Consider the following 23,913-nt stretch of genomic DNA (forward strand, 5'->3'; position numbering starts at 1 on the left):
GATAAAGCTCAGATGGGGCTTCAAGGACAGAGAAAGTTGTCAGACAAGTTGATCATGGTGCCTGCAAAGCTCATTCAATCTTCCTAAGGCAAAATAACCCATTTGTAAACTCCTGCTGAAAGACTGATGTTTTTGGAACAAAAGTGACTACTGACTAGACAAGCATTGAGCACCTGATCAAAGGGCAGCCAATCCACTGGTTGGGTGGTACGGTCCAGTGCATAAAGCTCTGCCCAACAGGTACTATAGTAAATAGCAAATCCAACTGTTCATCTGGATTTTCAGTGTAAAAGGACTCCAGAATTGGCCAGTCAGCTGTTAGTTGAATGAAAAAAGAACCAGAGCTCCAGAGACAAGAGCAGGTCAGTCAAATTAATAACAAACTTAGAATAACTAACAGCAGAGGAGAGAGAAACCTAGTGATGAAGTTAACAGAAAACACAAGAGTCAAAGAGGTGAAATCAGAAGAGCAGATGTAGTTTTGTATTCATCTAAGAAACTTCAATTACATAAGGTACCCTGAGCACATTTCTGGTCCTTGAAACCAAAAAAAGTACAACACATCAACCTAACCTACAAATAGGGAGATTTCAGAAAGAGCTTCTGGGAGAAAATAAACTTAAATCTTAACCATAAGCAGGAGTTAACTAGTACAAAAAGCTCTGCCTAATAGGAGTCATGAAAGTTGAGAGGAAATTCCAGGCAGAAATACATATAAAGACACAGAGGTAGGAAAAGAGAATATTCAGGAAATACAAGTAGCTGAGCATGGCTAGGCTATCTAGTGTGAAGGGAAGAGCGGAAACTGGAGAGTACAGACAGTTCTTAGAGGGTCTTACAGTCCAAAACAAGGATTTGGACTCTATCCTAAAGGCTATGAAGAAACATTGAAAGGTTTGAAGCAGAGGAGTAAAATATTCAGGTTAGTGTTTCAGAGGTACACAGGAAGGAATGGACAGGGAGTGAACAGAAACAGGTAGCCAATGTGAAGGCTATTTAGAGAGTGAGGGCCAGAATAAAAGCAATGGCAATGAAGTGGAGATAAGAGGATATATCCAGAGATAATTAAGTTTGCAGTATCTATGGAACTTGGTGAATAATTATATAAGAAAGAGTAAACTTTTAGGTTCTACTTGGGTTTCTCAGTAAATTATAACATGAATTAGGGCAGACAGGAGGAGGAGAAACAGAATTGAAAGGAAAATAAATTTAGATTTGGACACATTTGAATTTCTTCTTTCCATGTACACATCTTTATTGAATACCTGTGATATGAAAGGTGATGTGGTGGGTGCCAAGTATAAAGTGCTTTTGAGACATCCAGGTGGTGACAAACAGCAGATAACAGGATATAGAGACGTGAAACTACAGATTGTCTGTCCTACAAAGAAGTGTAGGAAGTCATTTTCACATATATGAGAGCTGAAGCTATGAGAGTAGATGTGGTGACCGTGGGGAAAAGGTTGGTTTGGCCCAGCCGGTGTGGCTCACTGGTTGAGTGTCGACCTATGAACCAGGAGTCACGGTTCAATTCCTGGTCAGGGCACATGCCCAGGTTGTGGGCTCGATCCCCAGTAGAGGACACGCAGGAAGCAGCTGGTAGATGATTTTCTCTCACTGATGTTTCTATCTCTCTCCCTTCCTCTCTCCAAAATGAATAAAAACATTAAAAAGAAAGAAAGGAAAAGGTTGGTTTGGAAGAATTCCAAGGATAATGAATAGGAGATAATTAAAGGTAAAAGAGAGAAGTGCTGGTGTCACCACTCTTTTCCTCTGACCCAATAACTAAAAAAGGACAGTTAAGTCAAGAAAAAATGTAAGAGATTAGAGTTCCAAAGATCGAGAAAGAAAACTAAGCAATAGCATGAAATTCTACAGAGAAACCAAGCAAAATGAGTACTGAAGTAAGTGAACGAATAAATCAGTGAGAAAAAAAATTAAGTAAATAAAAAAATAAAGGAGAGATTGGAGGAACACAAAGGAAAAGAGGAAGTTTAACTGATCAAAGTCCTGGAAGAAGCAGCAAGGAATAGAATTCAGAATTCAGGCAAAAGAAATAGTGGGGAATTGAGACAGAACAGAAAGAAATAGACATACAAAAAGTTGAAAATGCTGGCAATATCTTTTCCTCTTCCCACCCAATAGTGAGACTGGATTTACATACCAGAAAATTACGAAGGTTCCTCCCAGGCTGAACATTCTAGATTTCTTTTACAATGGCATTATGATTTGGGAAACATACTTGTCTCCCACCTCCATACATCCCTAATAGATATGAAATGTTAAGATATGTACAAAGTTACCTGAGAAAAGTTAAAGACTGGCTCTGTTGTGCCCCATGCGATGACAGATCTGGTGACTTCCTCTGTGCTGAAGAGTTTGCAGTTTAAATAAACATTACATGGTGATGGTTTCTCAGATTCTTCAGTAATGAAATCTTTCCCATCTGGCACCATCAAAAGCACATGCAACAGCAAAGCACTCTCTTTGGATGATCCATTTGTCTGATTTACCAAATTGTGAGAGGCTGGCATAGCCATGAAGGTTGAAGGATTTGGTGCAACAGGGCTTGGTGACTTTGGGTTGGAGAGCACTAAATTCTGTTCTTCCTTTGCAGTTTCTTCATGAACTTGATTTAGGTTCTGTGAATTTTTGGTGCAGGTAACATGATGGCTAGGTTCTGACAGTTTATCTGGGCTTATAAGAGTAGAAAGTAGGGTATGTGGGGTGCTACTATTTAACTTAGTCTTGACACCATTGAATTCCTTATTATCTATAACAAGCTCCACAGTTACCTATAGAACACAAAAGAAAGGGAGTTAGTAAGAATCTCTTCTAGAATCAGAATCAGAATTTTGAAGCTAGATGCAGCACTGGATTGTTAGGAAATAAATTAATTCATCCACAAACGCCATAATAGTAAGAACATTAGTAGACTCCATATACATTACCTTACCAGGATTAAGAAAAGCTAGGGAGATGATTTATCAGTAATATAAGATGAACCTGGAACATCAACTTGTGCCAGAAAATAAGGATAGAGACATATTGAAAGGATACAGAATCCAGTTGAAGGTGCTCCCACTGGCCAAGACTGGGACTATTTAAGCATCGAAATGAGTAATAGTAATGGATTACAACCAATTAAATAATGTAAAAACCCATGAGTCCATATCAATATAAATAAATATGGGAGCAAGGTCAACTCTTCCATATAGTAGAATGCCAATTAATAAATGTACAAGGTGCCCCAGCCAGTTTGGCTTAGTGGATAGAGCGTCGGCCTATGGACCCAAGGGTCCCAGATTTGATTCTGGTCAAGGGCACGTATCTCAGTTGACGGCTCTTCCCTGGTCCAGGCCCTGGTCAGGGCTCATGCAGGAGGCAACCAATCCATGTGGTTCTCTCACACCAATATTTCTCTCTGTTTTTTCCTCACTCTTTTACTCTCTAAAAATCTATAGAAAAATATCCTCAAGTGAGGGTTAAAAAAAAAAAGATTAAAAAATAAATGTACAAGGAATGGTGGAGTTAAGGTGGAATTAGAAAATCATCTCTCAATCATTATAGTAATAAGTGATTAATGTAAATCCCAGTAGAGGACATTCTACAAAATAACTGGCCTTACTTTTCAAAAATATCTAAGTCCTAAGAGACAAAGCAGGGCTGCTGAACTGCTCTAGACTAAGGAAGATTAGAGAGATATGACAAATAAATGCAATGGATGATCATGGACTGGAGAAAAAACCCGATACAACAGGAAGTGTTTGAATATGGACTATAGATAGAATACAGTATCAGATTTAAATTGATTTTTATAACTGTTCAGTGTTATGTATGATAATGTGTTTGTTCTCAGGAAATATACACCAGAATTTAGGGGAAAAGAGACACTATGTCTGTAACAGAATCTCAAATAGTTCAGAAAAAAATTGTGCATGTGTATGTAGAGGGAAGGGAGACAAAAAGGAGAAAGTGAAAAAAAGAAAGATACAGAAAGAAGAAGTAGACAGACATGATAAAGCAAATGTGACAAATATAAATAATTGCTGAGTCTAGGAAAAGGGTATGCAAGTTCTTTATACTATTTTTGCAATTTTCTCTTCAATTTTGAAAGTTTGAAGTTATTTTTAAAAAGTTAAAATCCTATATAATAAAAGCCTAAATTGACTGAACGGTGGAACGACTAGTTGCTATGATGCGCACTGACCAACAGGGGGCAGGCACAATGCAGGAGGCCCAAGGCCAGCCAAGGCAGGTGCTAGTGGGAGCTCCCCAATTGCCCTGCGTTGCCCCACAGAGGGAGGTGACTGGTGGCGGCAGCAGGGGTGGAGCTGGCCAGCAGGTGGCGCCAGGCCATCCATTGCCCCGCCAGTCACCCCACAGATCTGCCCTGATCACTGGCCAGGCCTAGGGATCCTACCCGTGCACGAATTTTGTGCACCGGACTTCTAGTATGAAATAAAAGAGGATGTAAGAAAAATGATGAAATGTGGTCACTATTATGAGACTGAATTACTAAAGAAAAAGGGAACTTGCTGTTTCTTTTATTTAAACTCCACAGCAATGTTCTACTGAATCTAGACAGCAATCCATCTAGAACAGAACTTCTCTCAAGAGACAGAATAGAAACAATTTCTAGTCCCTCAATTCTATTTTTACCTTTCTAATTTTAAACCATGCAGGCCAGAATGAATTAGGCAAACAAAAAATAAAAGCTTTGATTGCAGAAAAGTAATGTGATGTTAATTTTTTGCAATGATAATCACATAAGTCTTTACAACTAAATGGCATTATAATTAACACCAGGAAGAGGGCTTCCAAGAAGAGGAAGCAGCATGAAAACCAAGAACAAAAGCACTGAGGCATAAACCAGCATGATACTTTAACAAGTCTTTACATAGTTTGACATAGCTATTGGTAGGACCACTGCAAGAGAGAATACTACAGTGGTAGGCTGCGGTCACTGGTGTGCCCTGTATTTTATCCTTTGGGTATATGAGGGGCCATGGAATGTTTTAGGTATGGCTCTGATGACTTTAAAAGCTCACCAGGACAAGCCCTTCATTCAAATTCTACCACCTAAGAAATTCTGATGCTTCTGAATACAGGGAACGAACCCTTTCTCCAATGAATTACAGATCAGAATTCATTCACTGGGCACAAACTCAGTCACTTCTCTCCTTGTCCATGGTCACTATTCTACTCCAACCCATGAACAATCTCTTTTATGAACTAATCCAACAACTTTCCCATTTTTCCTCTTGCCTACTACAGTCTATTTTTCTACACAGTAATCTTCTAAAATGTAAATGAGATGTCATTCCCATACTTCAATGTTTTTTCTTGCGTCTAGGATAAAAATTAAATCCTTTACTTTGACCAACAAAGCTCTGAATGTTGTAGCTCCTGCCTGCCCATCCAATTTTATTTTCTACCACTTGCCTTTTTGGCTCACTATTCTGTACCCACATTCTGTCCCTTGACAACATCAAGCCCATTCCCATGTTAGGGCATTTGGATGTGTTATTTCTTGTCCAAAATGATCTTTCCTGTGCTTTTTACTTGGTAACCTCTTCCTCTCATTCATCAAATCTCACCTTAAATGTCACCTCCGTAGAGAGACCTTCCCTGACCAACATCTCCTATTTCCTCCCAGTATTCATTATCACACAATACCATTTATTTCCTTCACGGCACTTCTGTTGCCTTATCCTATCTAATAAAAGACAAAAAGGGTAATTGACCGTACCTTCGCTACACTTCCCATTGGCTAATCAGGGCGATATGCAAATTAACCACCAACAAAGATGGCGGCCGGCAGCCACACAGCTGAAGCGAACATGAGGCTTGCTTGCTCCAGTGATAGAGGAAGCCAAGGTTCCTCGCCTGCCGCGGCCCGGCTCTGAGCTCTGAAAGCAACTAAGTTTCAATTATAGAAGCTAAACAAACTCCAGATACCTGCTTTCAGCTGGCCGTGGCCACGGAGCTGGGGCTAGGCTCTTAGCTCCAGTGACGGCAACATAGTTTCAATTATAGAAGCTAAACAAACCCTAGATACCTGCTTTCAGCAGGCGGTGGCCTCAGAGCTGGAGTGAGCAGCTCTCAGCTCCAGTGACAGCAACAAAGTTTCAATTACTGAAGGTAAATAAATCCCAGAATAAAAAAAAAAAAAGAAAAAAAGGAGAGGCTGGGAGCTTCAGTCGCTGGCCAGCCTGAAAACGGCCCTCAGCCCCTCACCCAGGCTGGCCAGGCACCCAAGTGGGACCCCCACCCTGATCCGGGACACCCTTCAGGACAAACCAGCCGGCCCCCACCCATGCACCAGATCTCTATCCTATATAATAAAAGGGTAATATGCAAACTGACCCTAACAGCAGAAAGACTGGGAATGACTGGTCACTATGACACACACTGACCACCAGGGGGCAGACGCTCAATGCAGAAGCTGCCCTCTGGTGATCAGTGCGCTCCCACAAGGGGGAGCTCTGCTCAGCCACAAGCCAGGCTGATGGCTGCCAGTACAGCGGTGGTGGTGGGAGCCTCTCCTGCCTCCTCAGCAGCGCTAAGGATGTCCGACAGCAGCTTAGGCCTGGTCCCCGCTGGCAAGTGGACATCCCCCGAGGGCTGCCGGGCTGCCAGAGGGATGTCTGATTGCCATCTTAGGCCCAATCCCCCGGGGAGCAGGCCTAAGCCAGCAGGTGGTCATCCCCCGAGGGGTCCCATACTGCGAGAGGGCACAGGCTGGGCTGAGGGGACCACCCCCCCCCCCCCCCCCGAGTGCACAAATGTTTGTACACTGGGCCTCTAGTCTATATATATAAAAGCCTAATATGCTAAGTGTCCAACTGTTCATTCGACTGTTTGACCAGTTGCTATGATGCGTACTGATCACCAGGGGGCAGACGCTTCGACAGGTAGGTTAGCTTGCTGCTGGGGTCCGGGTGATCGGGACTGGGTGAGATGGGCTGGACACATCCTGGAGCCAACCTCCTGCAGTCCCTCCCCGGCCTCTAAAATATTTCTTCTAATTAATTTCCTTTCAATGGGCACGAATCCATGCACTGGGACTCTAGTTTAATATAAGCTGCAAGAGCAGAGACCCTGATTTTCTTCTTCACTATTATATTCTCAGGGCCAGCCAGTAATATGTGCTTCATAAATACTGGACTGCCTGAATGATATCTATGTACCTTGAGGGGGCCAAGTGGAACTTGACCATTTTCTTGTTGTACTGGAAGCTGGTCACTGAAAGAAAGCAATTCAGACTGAATGACAGCTCTCAAAGGCAGTGATGCAGATCCAATGACTTCTGGCTGAGAGAAGAAGGAAAGAAAAAGTTTAAGTTAAGGAGGAGCCACGGGAAACTTTAATTGAAATGACAACATATGATATCTTATATAGGTACCCATCCTTTATGAAGTAAATAGCTTAATTATTTGACTGAAGCAACTCTAAGTAGAAATCCATATTCTGCCATATTTTGGTCCCCCTTCTGGGCTTCACTACTTCTCCCTGGGAGATTACAGAGGGTTTCATGAGTCACAAAGAAGTCAGAAGATTTCCTCTTTCTATTTTTAAGAGTCAATTCTTTATGAAAATTGTCCAACTTCACTCTTAAATATATGAAATGAAAGATGATATAATTTTTTGCCATTAAAGCTTAGAAAATAACAAAACCCTATTGCTGAGGCTATCTAGGTTATTGAGAAACAGAGGCTGTCATATGCCTGAAGTTGGGAATATAAACTGGCAACATACTTTTGGACAGCAAATTTGGCAATAAATATAAAAAGCTTTAAATATTCATATTCCTTGACCCAATAATTTCACTTCTGGAAATTTATACTAAAAAAATAATCCTATATATAATAAAAGGCTAATATGCAAATGGACCAAACGGCAGAACGACCAGTCACTATGATGCGCACTGACCACCAGGGGGCAGATGCTCAATGTAGGAGCTGCCCCCTGGTGGTCGGCGGGGGAGCGCAACTCAGCAAGAAGCCCTGAGCCGGGCTTACGGCTGGCAAGCACAATGGCGGTTGCTGGAGCCTCTCCCACCTCCAAGGCAGTGCTAGGGATGTCCAGGGGAGCGGGCCTAAGCCATCAGTTGGACATTTCCCGAGGGCTCCTGGACTGCGAGAGGGCACAGGCCCGACTGAAGGTACCGTGCCCCCACCCCAGTGCACGATTTTGTGCACTGGGCCTCTAGTAAATACATAAAAACTTTACATACAAATATGTATATTTAACAAAGAGAAATAACTAGATGTTCAATAATCAAGTTATTATAATTAAGCTAATTACTATACATTTCTACAATGAAATAAGTCATTAAAATGATGTTTACTAAAAGTCTGAATATAAACAATATTTGTTATAATATTTGATAAAAATAGGATATTGAAATATTTATAAAATTTTGCAGAAAAGATTAAACATAGATATTTTTAGTAGTTTATTGATTTTAACTTAATTTTTCTTTTTCTTTCTTTTTTAATATATCATTTCACTATTTTATTTTATATTTTTAATCCTCACCCGAGGATATTTTCCCATTGATTTTTAGAGAGAGTGGAAGAGAGAAGGAAAGACAGAAATATCGATGTGAGAGAAACACATTGATTGACTGCCTCCTGCTCACGGCCTGACCAGGGCCCAGGCCAGGAAGGAGCCTGCAATTGAGGTACGTGCCCTTGGCTGGAATTGAACCCAGGACCTTCTGGTCTGCAGTCTGACATTCTACCCATTGAGCCATACCAGCTAGGGCTAAACATATTTTTGAAAAAAAAAAGAAAAAAATAAAAACTCTGAAGACAATGTTACATTTTAAAAAAGGATAAAAACTGCATACAAAATTATCCTAATACTGACAAAGATTTATATATATAATATACTGTAGTCATTTGAAAGAGAGAAAAGAACACACATAAATATTAATAGTTATTTCTTGGTGACAGGATAACAGGTGATTTTTGCTTTTTAAAAGTATTTCTCACCCTAGCTGGTTTGGCTCAGTGGATAGAGCGCCGGCCTGTAATGATTAAATTTGACAGTATGTTCATGTAGAGCAGTGGTTCTCAACCTTCTGGCCCTTTAAATACAGTTCCTCATGTTGTGACCCAACCATAAAATTATTTTCGTTGCTACTTCATAACTGTAATGTTGCTACTGTTATGAATCGTAATGTAAATGTCTGATATGCAGGATGGTCTTAGGCGACCCCTGTGAAAGGGTTGTTCGACCGCCAAAGGGGTCGCGACCCACAGGTTGAGAACCGCTGATGTAGAGCTTTTAGCACATCCATTCTGTAACAACAGCAAACAGACAATACTATCTGCTCTATAACAAACAACAAACAAAAATTTAAAAATAATGATAACAATCAAAAGCATTAGTGTTGTTTGAGCCTACAGAAATCCTATGTTATAGAGACATATAGTTTTAAGTATGTTTCAAATCCCTGGTGTAAATGTCAAAATCATGTGAAGTACCTTTTTCTGTGTTTTCTTTGTGTAAATTTGGAAAATAAGATTGGAATTCCACCAATGTTCTATCATTGGACCACCAAACTGTACTGGAAACACAAATCTCTGCTGGAATTTTACCACTGCAAGGAGAATCAGACACATAAGTACCTGTCACAGAAATAGAGCCATCATCAATCCATGCTTTGACACCACCCACCTCCCTTTCAAATCTAAAATTCTATGATACTGTAAGAGTCAGATCAGTAATTAGCGATTCAAAATTCTTTCAAAGCAAAAATGTTTAAGAAACAGAAAACCAGTCTTTCTCTTACTTCCATCTGCAATTTTGCTGGAGGCGAGTCGAACGACCTCAGTTATCAAAGTTGTCTTTCCCAATCCACTTTTGGAAAAGCCCACAGGAAAGTGATATTCCACAAAGAAGGTGCTAAAAAAAAAGTGATTAAAAACAAACCAAATAATAAACTTATTTTTTGTCTGATAAATTCTACATATCTTTCAGCGTTCTATTTTCAGGATCTCAGGTCCTCAGAGGAACCATCTCCTCTCTTCACAACCTTCACCAATCCTACCAGGCAAAACTAAAGGCTCCCTTCCTTCTGCTCCCATAGCACTTTTAATATAAAACTTAGCCCTATATTACAGATAGCCATTTAGAAATATCTCTCTCCTGCTGACTGTAAAGTATGTAAAAACAGAGTTTGAGTCTTAACTTTTTTTATTCTTACACATACCTAGCATAGTGCTTGGGACTTAGTGGGTGAATTCAATACATTTTTGTTGCTTGAATGGTGCCTATGAAAGCATTTTACAAACCATAAAGTATTATACTGGTACAATTATTTATTTACTAGAGGCCCGATGCACAAAATTTGTGCAAGGGGCTTGGCCCCCCTGCCCATGCGGTGGTCACTTTGGCCCCCGCCTGCCACAGTGGCCGCTTCGGCCCTTGTAGCCCCTGCTTTGTCTGGAAGGTCATCCGGAAGGGTGTCTAGTCTAATTAGCATATTATAGTTTTATTATTATAGATATTTTTATCGGACACTTCCCACTGTCAAATTTAGCTTTCCCATGTTAGAGACATACCGCTTTTTTGTTGTCAGCTTAGGTGGTCTCCCAGGAAAGCTTTTTTTGCCAGGGGTCATCTGTGGACTATCTGGAGGAACTTCCATTGTTTCAATGATGATTCTGACTGAGTGTGTTCTACTCAGAAGGGCCAGCCTGTCTACACTTAGTGTCATCACTTGGGCATCTTCTGGAGTTACTGATTTCATTTGTTGTTCAACCAAATTTCTGAAAGGAATTCATACAGACAGTGAGGCAGACAGTCAGAGGCCCGATATGCAATGACCTAGTTTGCATTGGCAAGAGGAGAAAGAAGGAAGGGCAGCAAGCATCTTAACTCACAAGTTATCAAGTATTGGGAATGGATTTTATCAAAATTCTGGTCCTAATTCACAGTGAAAGAAATCTCAAAAACTGTAAAAACATTTTTCTAATCTATAGGCTTATCTCCATACATGTATAGAAACTGATGTCAAAGAACTAGTTTTTCTACACGGGATACAAACTTCAGGTACCCACTACTTTAATATAACTACTATCATTACTTTTTTGTATTCCTTTTCATTTGCTTTCCTTATGTATATTTTTACACAAATATAATACAGCACATATACAACCTAGAATTCTGCTTTCTTCCTGAACCATTTCATCATATCCATCTTTTCATGTTATTATATTTTTAAGGACTACAGTATTTAATGAGTTACAGTAACTAACTTAATCAGCCTGATACTGTTGGGTAAGCACAGGTGATTTCACTTTAGATCTTGTAAAAATAATCTTCCTTTGCTTTTGCCTCTAAACAAACATTCATAAAGAGGCTCACCTATTTTTCTTGCCTGCTGCTCTCTTCTTCATCTTGTGATCATTTGACTCCAGAACCTTAGAAGATCTGGCAAGAACTTTCGATTGGCTCATTTTTTTAGATGGGACAGTATCATCATCTTCACTGAAGAAATCACTTATGCTGCTATCAGATTTCTATGGGGGGGGGGGGGAAGAAACGAAAAGAGGCACTAAAAGATAAGTGCTTTTGGGGTAGTGGTAACAAAAACATTTCTCTACAAGTAATCAAGTTCTCTGTACATAAGTCATTCTTAAAACGATAACTAACACCCGGGTATTAGATAATCCCATGTTTCTCCTGGTTATACAAAAATACAGTTAACCCTTGAACATGTGGGAGTTAATGGCACTGATCCCCCTGTGTAGTCGATAATCTGCTGTCTATAACTTTTGACTCCCCCAAACCCTAACGACAGTTGGCCCTTTGCATCACGAGTTCAACCAACTGTGAATCGAAAACAGTATTTTCATGAATCACAGTTGGGAAACCATGGTTGGGAATGCAAAAATACTGTTTTCAGTCCATGGTTGTTGATTCGTGGATGCAAAATCTGCAGATACATAGGGCTGATTATTACTTGAAGAAAATCCGTGTACAGTGGCCTTGTGCAGTTCAAAACCGTGTTGTTCAAGGGTCAACGACAACAAAAATAACCTACAAGTTCAGTTCAAACAAAACAGATTCTTCTTTCAAATGAACAATAACAATAACCTCTATTTACTGACTGCCTGCTGTGTATCTGGCACTATGCTGAATGCTTCATGTGTATTTCTAATACCACATTCCTATAAGCTGACCTCGCCTAAATTTTATAAGTGAGAAAAATGAAAGCTGAGAGAAGTTAGCTTGTTTATGATTCACAGCGATAAGTAGTATAGGCAGGTTTGATCTCCGTGGGTTCCAAAGCCTGTATTTCTACCATAATTTGAGGCAAAGTCACTGGTAAATGCCATCTAACTATATGGAAGCACAGATTGCTTTTTTCACCTCTCCATACTACTAATGACTCATTCTACTTTTAATTTTGCTAAGATGAACTGTTTATTATATGTCACAAATTTCCTTAATGGGGGAGCCAGTGGCCAAGTCCCTAGTAATTAATTTTTATTTTGAGAAAAGGCAGCTACCACAATTGACTCATTAGCCCGTTCTACCACAAAATACAAAACAGAGAAGACAGTATTATAGTTATTTGAGTACAGTTACATAGTAAAACAAAAAAACAAAGCTTGCAAATATAAATGCAGGAGGCCGATCCAAAGTCATTTTAAGTTTATCACCTCCAACTCCCTTTTTCAGGGTGTACAGTGTGTTGTTGACTGTGTAATAGGAGTAACAAGTTAACAGTTAACTGAGCTTGAGCAGAATATCCTTCTAGGAAGCAATCCAACCTTTTCAAGGTGTTATCACAAAGCTTTTTTTCTTTTTTTGGATTCAATAATTTCATGACTTCTTGTGAGACAGATCAGTCCAGCCAGATACAGAGAAAAGAATCTTTGTATCCCCACAGGACAGTTGCTGGTGTCCATATTTATTTTTAAAAAATGTAGAAGCCTCAAGGGGTATGGATGATAGTAATAAAGGCTGCCTTTGCCCCAAAGGCATTAAGGGAGGACACATATGGGCTTATCAGGGTCCTCTACATTCTGAAAATATCACGCACCAACTCAACCATCTTTGGGTGGGGTTGGATGATTGAGTTATGGCTGATTCCTCTCTGGGCTGAAGAGTGAAGATGACAAAGAAGGCCATCTGTCCCCTGGGTGACACAGTAGCAGCATAAAATTAGAAAGAAGAGAACAGAAAAACAAACCTAACTGGAAAAAGGGTTTGAAAAGGGAAGGGGAAGGAAGTATGGTAGGCACACACCTTCAGGGGGAGAGGAGGTGCCCAAACTTGAGACCTCCATCTTTTTTTAATGACCAGGGTTGACCCAGGTAGAGATAGTCCCTTTTACTAGGAATAAGACCTCAGAGATGGTTAGACATGAAGGAAAAAAATTTAACATGGGTAATAAACTTTACATCCTTGGCCTATCATCCCAGCCTCCAGAACAGGCCACAACCCCGCTGAAGGGTTCCAGCACCAGAGGGGTGTATGGTCCTGGGGAAGAGCAGCAATAGTCAAACACCTTCACCCAGGTTTGAGCACTCTGGCCATCCATCTTTGAGTTACTGTGCCCAGAAGTTCAGAGGTAGGGGGTGGAAATGGAGTGAGGGAAGAGGTGGGGGAGAGTAGCCAATCCTTGAGAGATTTTTTCTAGTCCCCTGCATAATCATAAGAGTCCTCTTAGTTCCCACCTCTGTGAGGTGCCTTCCTGCCAACCACTCTCCACCCCACCTCTATGTGTAAGATTGGCCTTATCCCATCATGTGTGCATGCCTGTCCCAAATCTGTAGTATCATGAAAGTATTCCATCCCAGGGCCTAGCCAGAAGGAAGCATGCCACAATCAGTTCTATAAGGTTATCAGCAAAATTCATTCACTCTTAGTTCATCCCCCAGAGCAAAGTGCCTCCATAGTTATTTGAGCCAGGTTCATCTACTAGTCAGGTCCCAAAGACAGCAAACAACCCCCTCCCCCAACTCCTCCTGTTATAGAAACAACAGAACATTTTTACAAAAGCAAGGCACTTGGGAGAGAATTAACAGTAACATTCTAATGAAGCAAGCAGATTTGTTGGAGGGGAGGGAGAGAAGGAAGAAAACTGGACAAAGGGGAGAAAAGATGATCTATTTCTGAGGTTCAGAAAGAGCTTACTCAACAAGATGTAGTTATTTGGCTGGAAGGAGCCTGTAGCCTGAATTTTGCAAGAGGAAGATAAGAAGTAATGACCAGAATATCCACAATTTCCCCAGGCCTCTCAGAACCCCACCACAGAGTCTCTTAGGCAAAGATGTTGGTAATAAAATCCAGGAATCGATTAGCCTACTGCTCAGTATGGACAATAGAGATCTCTGCCCCAGCCCCATGCTACATGAGCTGCTTTCTTCTTGGCATCTCCAGGAGCACTAGGGAGCCCTTCAGGTCACACTTTCTGTGCATAGGAAGATGGTGGCTAAACATGTTGCACATCACAAGCATGTAATTGTCTTCATTATTCATACTAACTCAGTACATCCCCAGGAACTGGGCAGCAGCATGTTGCCATGGCACTTCACAATGTACTGGTAGTAGTTGGAGAGGTTGCTATGCATGTCAGCAAAGTCCCTACTGGATACTACTTTGTTAACCAGAATCTGATCATAGGCGATAAGGTTATCAGCAAAATTCAGTCACTCTTAGTTCATCCCACAGAGCAAAGTGCATCCATAGTTACTTGAGCCAGGTTCATCTACTAGTCAGGTTATCAGCTGCTACGCCCTGGAGGTGTGTGCCTACCATACTTCCTTCACCTACCCTTTTCAAACCCGATAAGGAAGTGACCGTCACTGCCTTCATTTTCACTTGGGGGACTTCGGGTAAGAAATATCATGTAATCTTGGTCATCAATGCCAAATTGATCATGGAGCTTCCAGAAGACCTTGGGACAATACTCCTTGAACTTGAAATTGGGCAGGTTTTCCCTGTGGAATAGGTAATTGTTGACCTTGATCTTGGATCTGGCCTTAAAGTCATCTGGCAGCAGCATCACAGGGGAAGGCATCTTACTGAACTCATTGATAGAGTAGGTTACGCTCCAGAGGAACACAAACATGTCCAGAGCACCTTCATCTTCTGCTGCACGAAATGTTTCTTGGTTTTTGAGGTAAAGCAGAAACCTGGGCTGGGGGTTGGTGTAGTTGCCGGTACAATAGCAAACGGGGCCGAGGAGGAGGCCATGGTCTCTCGCGTACCCTGCTCTTAGTAAGCTTTTAAAAATGCTTACTGACAATGCAATAAAAATCTAGTTGAGTCCATAGCCTGAAGGAAATGATAATAAACATAATCTAGGTTGTTCAGAAGCTACGAATTTCAAAAACAAGGCAATAATGCTCAATTTCTAAGCCATGGATGTTAGTCAATATTAAGAACATCAAACAATGACCTCAAGGAAGGACATGAGCATTCTAACTCCTTGGTCTCCCCATTTTCTTAAATTTTCATTCCTTTTTCCTGTCAACAAACATTTCTAAAATAATTTTGTTCAAATAGCATTGGGGATTACATAGTGCTATTCATAAATTTTTAAATATCCACTGAGTATTCAATATCTATCAGACCTTTATTATAGTGGTAATAAAAAGATAATAAAGACATAGTTGCTTTTATAAGGAATTGTATCATACATGGTTAAAGGCTATAACAGAGGTATGTACAGGTTATTGCAGACATTCAGGCAAAAAATTATGCTTGGGGATGTCTGGGATATTTTCCTCAGAGAAGTGATAAATTGATAAAGAATGAAGACAAGTTTACCAGATGTACAAGAGCATTTCAACATTCAAAGTAGAAGGGGCAGTATGAGCAAAAAATGAGATAGGACAAGAGCTGAATGTCTGAGGAGAAGTACGATAATCAGTGTGACAGAAGTATCCAATGGGTATAGAGCAAAATGGGAGATGAGGTGAGGCAGGTAAGACAAGATCAGATTCTAATGCCATGCTCAAAGCTGATAAGATGGTGTGGTCTAAGCAGAAAAAACACAGGCTTTTTGTCAGACACTTATTACTAGTAATTAATGTCTCTCAGCTTTTATTTCATGATATGTAAAAAAGATTACACTCTCTCATGGGACTAGAAAAAGAATTAAATGAAATAACAAATTTAAAATATTTGGTACAGTACTGAATAAATAGCAGGTAATGTAAATTCCCTGGCACAGAAAAAATATGAAATAAATGTAATTCCTTTCCTTTTTAGCTTACAGGTAATAGAGTATCAGTGATGATTTTTATTTTAAAAAATATTTTTATTGATTTCAGAGAGGAAGGAAGAGGGAGAGAGAGACAGAAACTTCAATGATGAGAGAATCATTGATTGGCTGCAAGACCACACTGGGGATCGAGCCTGCAACGCTGGCATGTGCCCTGACTGGGAATTGAACTGTGACCTCTGGGTTCATAGGTCAATGCTCAACCACTGAGCCATTCCAGCTGGGCAGTGATGATTTTGAAGGCAGGAAGTCATGAAATCCTAACAATTCATAATGTTATTTACTAATAAATATATTTTTATTGAATTCAGAGAGGAAGGGAAAGGGAGAGATAGAGACATCAATGATGATGAGAGAGAATCATTGATCAGCTGCCTCCTGCATGCCCCACACTGGGGATTGAGCCTGCAACCAGGGAATATGACGTGACCAGGAATTGAACTGTGACCCCCAGGTTCATATGTCGACACTTAACCATTGAGCTACACTGGCCGGGCTCAAAATGTCTTTTAAATCCATCTCCTCCTTTCCAAATGCTGCCACTGTTATTCAGGCTCCCCCTCTCTCTCACACGTCTAGTAGCCCAATGGCTTCTTGTCTGCTTCTGGTCATTCTCTCCTATTGGCCCCCTACATCATTGCCAGATTAACATTCCTAAAACACTATCATGATCATGTCATTTCCTCATCATCTGACATTCACAGGCTTTCACAGGCTGGTTGCAATGTGCTAGCCTGCCTTATGGACAACTTCTCTTCCACAGAAATTTTCATCTAGTCAATTTAGATACCTTGCAGTGCACAAATTGCTTCTCTAGATAGGTCATTCTTTCTATTCCCATTTCATATCTTTTTTCTCTCTAAATACCATCTTTCAAGTCTCAGTAAAAACCCCTAACTCCTCATAATGCTCTCTCCTGACAATCTCATGTAAAAGTTCTCCCTGCTTGCTCTGAACCCTGATAGCATTCATTGTCTTATCAGTGAGCTGGTATAAACTACCTTATATATCAGTTATCTTTTCTGACCCGGAGAAAAGGAAAATCAAGAATTTGACAGCAATGTTCACAAATATAAATGATTACTTGTGGAACAGGGACTGAACTTAATATGTGTAGACGCTAGGAGATACTAAAAGCCAATGAACAGAACATATGGCTTGATATAAGAAAGAACTTTGAAAATGCTAGAACAGTAGAGGTATTTGTCACCAGTCAATAGAGGTGTGTCTGGAATATTTTGAAAAGATACCAGTCAAGGGTAGTTCTGAAGGTACACCTGCATTAGCTCTTCCTTTGAAGAGCTCTAAGGAAGCTATATAATGTAGCTTTGGACTCAGGTAAACTAGAATTTGAATCCTGGCTCTAACACTATGTGTACTTAGACAATATACTTAATCTCATAGGCCTGTGAATGAGGACAATACTTTCCTTTTCAGGTTGTCATTACAATTAAATATGGTATATAAAATGGATAGCTTTCTATCTGGCAAGTAGCAAGATGCTGGCCCCTACTAATACTATTAATACTTTTAATTATTATATAACTCCTAACTAAAGCTTCAGATTCAATGACTTACAGGTACTGTGTAAAATAAGTTCTCCAGGAGACTCTGGTCATACTGAGGGTCATTCGGCTCACTGCTGCAATACACATCACTCCCAGGAGCTGGAGAATCTGGAGGAGAGCCTAGTCCATCCCAGTACTGACCTTGGGAAAATTCAGCACTGCAGAGATTAAAAAAAAATAAAACAAGGCAGAACTTTAAAAGAAGTTTCAGCTGAGCTATTTTTTTTTGCAAAAATTTCTAAAGTTCTAAATATGAAGATATGTTAAACAGAAGACTCACATTAAACAGGAGACTATCTGATAAATATTTTCATATTATATTCCCCCTCCTCTGGGATGCCAACAGCTAGTATTCAAAAAATACACTACTGACACTGATTGTGATTTCATTCATTTATTTAACAAACACTTTACTGGGCACCTATTATGTGCCAGGCATGGTGTTAGATACTAAATGATACAGAGATGGCTAAGTTAACTTGCTCTACTCTTGTGTTGCTTATGGTCTAGCAGGGAGGGGGAAAAAAAGGGAAATAATTAACTATAATTTAATGATTTAAATGTTGTTTTTGTGAAGAATGGCTAATTCATAAATATGCTTTCTTCACTAAGCAAAAATGTGTATTTAGGGTTAATTATGGCAAGATTAGTTTTTTATAGAATATAGAAGTGAGTAAAATAGATAACCTACTTATAGAATTTGTAAACTAATAAGATAAGCATATAAGCATATGTATTTTCATGTGTTTCTCCTATAGTAATTAATGAAAATCTGTTAATGAACCTACTGAATTCTTAATAAACATGTTCTTCATAATGAAAGCAATATTTATTAAATACTTAATATGTGCCAGACACTATGCTAAGCATTTCAATTATTCTTTCAACTCTGCTTCCCTTTCAAACTAGCTGCTATACTTTATTCCCCTTCTTTGATTTCTCAAGAATATAGGACACAATAAATACCTTCAAATTAGATCATGTTCCTATAATTCATGCAACTAACAGGTTCTTTTCCTCACCGTTCCTTAATCTATAGCAGAATTTCTCAATCTTAGCACTACTGACATGTTGGCTAAGATAATTCTTTTGTCACTGGGAGCTATCTGTGCATTTTGGATCCCTGGACTCTACTTACCAGATGCCAGTAGCACTACCCCAGTTTTGACAACCCCAAATGTCTCCAGATAATTACCAAATATCCCATGGGGACCAGGGGAGAACTGTCCCCAGTTGGGAACCACTGCTCTACAGTAATCTCTCCCTCAAAGGTCAGAACAACTTCCTAACTACCAAAACCCAACTAACAACTTCCCAATTGACATGGCTTCTCTGCAGCTTCTGTGCACTGCTCCTTTATGAAGCTCTACTTCTTGGTATTCTATACAACTCTTGCTTGCCAATTATGGTCCCTCCCTCATCCCCACATACTCATTTGCTTGCTGTTTCCCTGCCCCCTTGCATTCCCTTAAAGTTAACAAGATCTCTGCTGTTCAGTATATAGTCCTCCACCTTTTACTTTTTTCAAATTAACATTTCTTTGAATTTGTTCTACTGTCTATGACACACTGAAAGGGCATGCCATTTCCCTCCATGCAATATTTTGGACATACTTATACCAGAAACTGGGAGAGGTCAGAGCTATTTTGCACAGGACAGATGCCTGGGATTCCTGTGCAGCTGGTAGGGCAGGAGAAAGAAGAATGGAAAAAAAGAGGGATGCGCCCTGGCCAGTTTGCTCCAGTGGATAGAGCTTTGGCCCACTGACTGTAGGATTGCAGGCTCGATCCCCAGCCCCGGTTGGGGCACATACGTGAGGCAGCCAATTGATGTGTTTCTCTCACATCGATGTTTCTCTCTCTTTCTCTCCCTCTCACTTCCACTCTCTCTTAAAAAAAAAAAAAAAGGAAAAATATCCTCGGGTGAGGATTAACAACAACAAAAATAATAAAAAATAATAAATAAATTTAAAAAAAGAGGGGTGGGGCGGGGCTGGAAGTTGCCTGTGTTCTTTGCTATAAGACAAGCACGCTCTCAGCACTTTCCTCTCTTTTACATCTTAAACATTTTAAAATCGAAGAATACATGTACCTGTTTTAAAACTAAAATAGAATTACAAGACATAATAAAAAATAGTAGCGGCCTGCTTCCTTGCTTTCAACTCACTAAGATATTTCTTCTGGTATTTATTTTCATATTGCTAAATAACACGTGTACTGTCATTTTCTGATTTTTTTCCTTTTCTAAATGATTTATGGACTTCCTATTATGAAAAATGAAGAATTCACTCTTTTATACCACTACTCTTGGACACAGATTTCCCTTTCACCCATCTTCTCAATTTAGTTATATTACTTTTTTTGCAGTTATTTTTCAGGGTTTACATGATATCAGAGCCACGTATAATTTTTTACACTTTCATAAACAACTTCTAGTTTTCCCTCTTTTAACAACTGCCTTAATTTTCATCTAGTTTTCCATGTGCCTATTACTATTTCATTACTGAACTCTCCAAGAGAACTGAAAATTTCCTCTCAATTTGGTCAAACACAGGAGAAATGTGCCTCCATCTACCCCCTTCCCTAGTGAAATATTCCTAGTGAAGCCCTGTCCAGCTCCCCAAAGGAGTGTGCATTCTCTAAATATGACACAGAACTTAAATCTGCTCAGGAGAGGTAAACTTGAGACCCTGGATGCATGAAAACATTTTTACTTTACCCTTATACTTGATTAATAGTGACTGAGAATGGAATTTGAGTTTGAAAATTCAGAATTCTGAAAGCATTTCTCCATTGTCTTCCATGGAGCTGGTGGAAAAGCCTTTTATTTTGTTTGTTTCCAGCTTAATTGAGATATAATTGACAAATAAAATTATAAAATATTAAAAGTGTATAATGTGATAATTTGATATACGTATACACTGTGAAAGGATTCTCCCCATTGAAGTAATTACTAGTAAAATATCCTTTACCTCACATATTTACTTTTTTGGGGGAGGGGTGAAAACATTTAAGTTCTACTCTCTTAGCAAGTCTCAATTTTACAATACAGTGTTATCAACTAGTCACCTCAGACCTTATTCAACTTATAACTGAAAGTTTGTACCCTTTTATCAATCTCTCCCTATTTCTCCTGGCTCCCCTAGAAACCATTTTTCTAATCTTTGTTTGTTATAGTCTTGTGGACATAAGCCCTGTTAGTTTTCAGAGCTAGACATTTTGGGAGCCCCGTCTCTTTGTGGTGGGAGTTCTAAAAGTTGGGGCACTAGATGTGTGGTCCAAATTGTATAAAGGGAGAAGCTAGGAGTTAGGGCTTCTCTCCCGACTGTGTGGTGCAGTTGCGGGGTTATTTTCTCATTTGTCTGATGTGTAGAAGTTGCTCATTTACTTTCTGAATCTCTTTCAGAGGAACTGCTTCAGTTATTCTCTTTCATCATTGGTGTTTCTACCTCTCTCTCCCTTTCCCTTCCTCTCTGAAATCAATAAAAATATGTTTTAAAAAAAGAGAGAGAAACATGCCTCCTACATGCACCCCAACTGGGAATTGAACCTTTAACCTGGGTATGTGCCCTGACCAGGAATCAAACCCAAGATCCTTTGGGGCATGGGATGACACTCCAACTGAGACATACTGATCAGGGCAAACATTTTAAAGTTTTATTATTTCTAATTTATTTGTTGTTATTGTTTGTGCTTTTGGTATTATATCTAAGAATCCTTTCCCAAATGAAGGTCATAAAAATTTACCTCTATGTTTTCTTCCAAGAGTTTTATAGTTTAGCTCTTCTGTTTAGCTATCTGATCCATTTTGAGTTAATTTTTGTACATGATTTGAGGTAAGGTTCCAATTCATTTTTAAAAAATGTGTGGCTAGCCAGCTATCCCAGCATGAGTTGTTAAAAAGACTATTCAATGAATGTTGTTGTTCTTCTTGTAGAATATCAGTTGAATATAGACACACAGGTTTATTTTTTAGATTAGTCCATTGATTTATATGTTTGTTCTTAAGCCAGTACCAAACTGACTTGATTACTGTTGCTTTGTAGGAAGTTTAAAAATAGGGAAGTGTGAATCCTTCTCCTAACTTCTTTTTCAAGATTGTTTTGGCTATCTGAATCACTTGCAATTTCATAGAAATTTTATAAATCAGCTTGTCAATTTCCACAAAGAAGTCAGCTGTGATTTCAATAGGGATTGCATTGAATAATAAACATGGGGTCCCCCCCTCCAGGTTTCAGATCTTTAAAATTTTTTTCAACAGTGTGTTGCAGTTTTCAGTTTATATTTTGTACTTTTCTTAAATTTATCCCTAAGTACTTTATTCTTATCAATGTTACTGTAAATGAATTATTTATTAATTTCATTTTCCGCTGGCAGGCCCCGCACCCCTATCGCTGCTGCCAGTCACCTCCCTCTCAGGGGCAGACGTTGAGCGTCTGTGTTTGCCCCTTGGTGGTTAGTGCGCATCATAGCGGCTGGTCATTCAACCATTTGGTCGATTTGCATATTTGGGTTTTATTATATAGGATACGACTTATTTTTTTATATTAATCTTGTATCCTGCAATCTTCCTGAATTTATTAGTTCTAATTATTTTTTAGTACATTCCTTAGGATTTTCCATATACCAGATCCTGTCACCTGTAACTAGAGATAATTTTACTTGCTACTTTACAATTAGAACCCTGCTTATTTTTTCCTGCCTAATTGTGCAAGCCACATCCTATATAATAAAAGCCTAATATGCAAATCGACTGAATGGCAGAACGACTGGTCGCTATGATGCGCACTGGCCACCAGGGGTCAGATGCTCAATGCAGGAGCTGCCCCCAGCCCGCAGGCCAGCCAACGCAGGTGCCAGTGGGGCCATCCCTCTTCCCCCCATCACTTCGCCAGTCGCCCTGCAAATCAGCCCTGTTTGCCAGCCAGGCCTAGGGACTCTACCCATGACCGAATTTTGTGCATGGGCCCCTAATAGGTAATAAGAGACAGGCTCCAAATTTCAACTTGTGTCTGTGTAAAATCCATTCTCTTTTCATTATACTTTAACACTGGTGTTGGGGATAAAGTTGGGAGATAAGAATGAAAAGGTGGCCCTGGCTGGTTTGGCTCAGCAGATAGAATGTCGGCCTGCTGGGTACTGGGTTCGATTCTGGTCAAGGGCATGTACCTCGATTGCCCCTCTCTGCTTGAGGCACGTGTGGGAGGCAATCAATCGATGTTTCTCTCTCACATTGATGTCTCTCTCTATCTCTCCTTCTCCCTTCCACTCTTCCTAAAAATCAATGGAAAAATATCTCAGGTGAGGATTAAAAAATAAAAAGAATTTCTAAAAATAAAAAAAGAAAGAATAAAAGGCTAAAGATTAAATTTTTACTTATTGGGTAATGAACAATGGGTTTTTATTTAGTGTGCAACAAGTAAGCAAGAGAATGTCTTGGTTTTTCTAAGGAAGTGTTACTTTATGAAGATAAATCTGTGAACAATGTACACAATGATATAGCCAAAAAATTTAAAGCAAAGAAAGCTAGTTAAGAGCTCTTACCTGCCCAATAGTAGCTGTATGGCTCTGGTATCAGCTTTTGTGTCATGTTTCCAAAATTTGTTCTCAGTTAGAGGGAGGAGGTGATCTTCATTGTGGTCTTCAAATTGATTCTTAGATAAGGCTTTAATTCTAAGGTGTGGGAAAATACTTTCTGAGTGGCTGACACATGGAAAACAATCTAAATTAGATTAATTGAGCTAAAAGATGGTTCAGCAGGGAAAATTTAACACACTTTAGATGTAACGATCTTAAATATACATAAAATTTCGTAATTTACAAAGCCTTTTCCTACATTAGAATCTCATGTCATTTCTGTAAGAGAGGGAGGAGAGAATATCCCCATTCCAAATACAGGCATACTGGTCAGAGGGAGCAAAGAATTTAGTCATTTACATATTTAGTAAGTACCAGTGCTAGGTCTAGATTTTGATTATCTTAACTTCTAGTTTACGCTTCTTTCCACCACTTTAAGAATTGTTTGCTGAATACTTCCAAAATTATTTAGTCCATAATTTGACAAAACACACGTTAACAACTATCAAAA

General features: G+C 39.6%; 1 protein-coding gene and 1 pseudogene across 6 annotated transcripts in view; both read right to left on the reverse strand.

The window, feature by feature from the left end:
* The window catches only part of C2CD3 (C2 domain containing 3 centriole elongation regulator), a 124,232-nt gene that overhangs the window by 74,455 nt on the left and 25,864 nt on the right, over positions 1–23,913 (reverse strand). For all 6 annotated transcript variants that reach the window (XM_070425610.1, XM_070425609.1, XM_070425608.1 and 3 more), the window contains 8 exons: positions 23,370–23,498; positions 17,837–17,984; positions 11,383–11,537; positions 10,578–10,784; positions 9,806–9,918; positions 9,498–9,613; positions 7,194–7,316; positions 2,304–2,795 (listed from right to left, as the gene is read on the reverse strand). In XM_070425610.1, coding sequence (XP_070281711.1) covers positions 2,304–2,795; positions 7,194–7,316; positions 9,498–9,613; positions 9,806–9,918; positions 10,578–10,784; positions 11,383–11,537; positions 17,837–17,984; positions 23,370–23,498 — 1,483 coding nt within the window. The remainder of the gene's footprint in view (positions 1–2,303; positions 2,796–7,193; positions 7,317–9,497; positions 9,614–9,805; positions 9,919–10,577; positions 10,785–11,382; positions 11,538–17,836; positions 17,985–23,369; positions 23,499–23,913) is intronic.
* Positions 14,377–15,225, reverse strand: LOC139017619 (phosphatidylinositol 5-phosphate 4-kinase type-2 gamma pseudogene; annotated as a pseudogene).

The sequence above is a fragment of the Myotis yumanensis genome, unplaced genomic scaffold (genome assembly GCF_028538775.1).
Source record: "Myotis yumanensis isolate MYYU_CA2020_CCGP unplaced genomic scaffold, mMyoYum1.0.hap1 SCAF_10, whole genome shotgun sequence".
Taxonomy (NCBI): Eukaryota; Metazoa; Chordata; class Mammalia; order Chiroptera; family Vespertilionidae; genus Myotis; species Myotis yumanensis.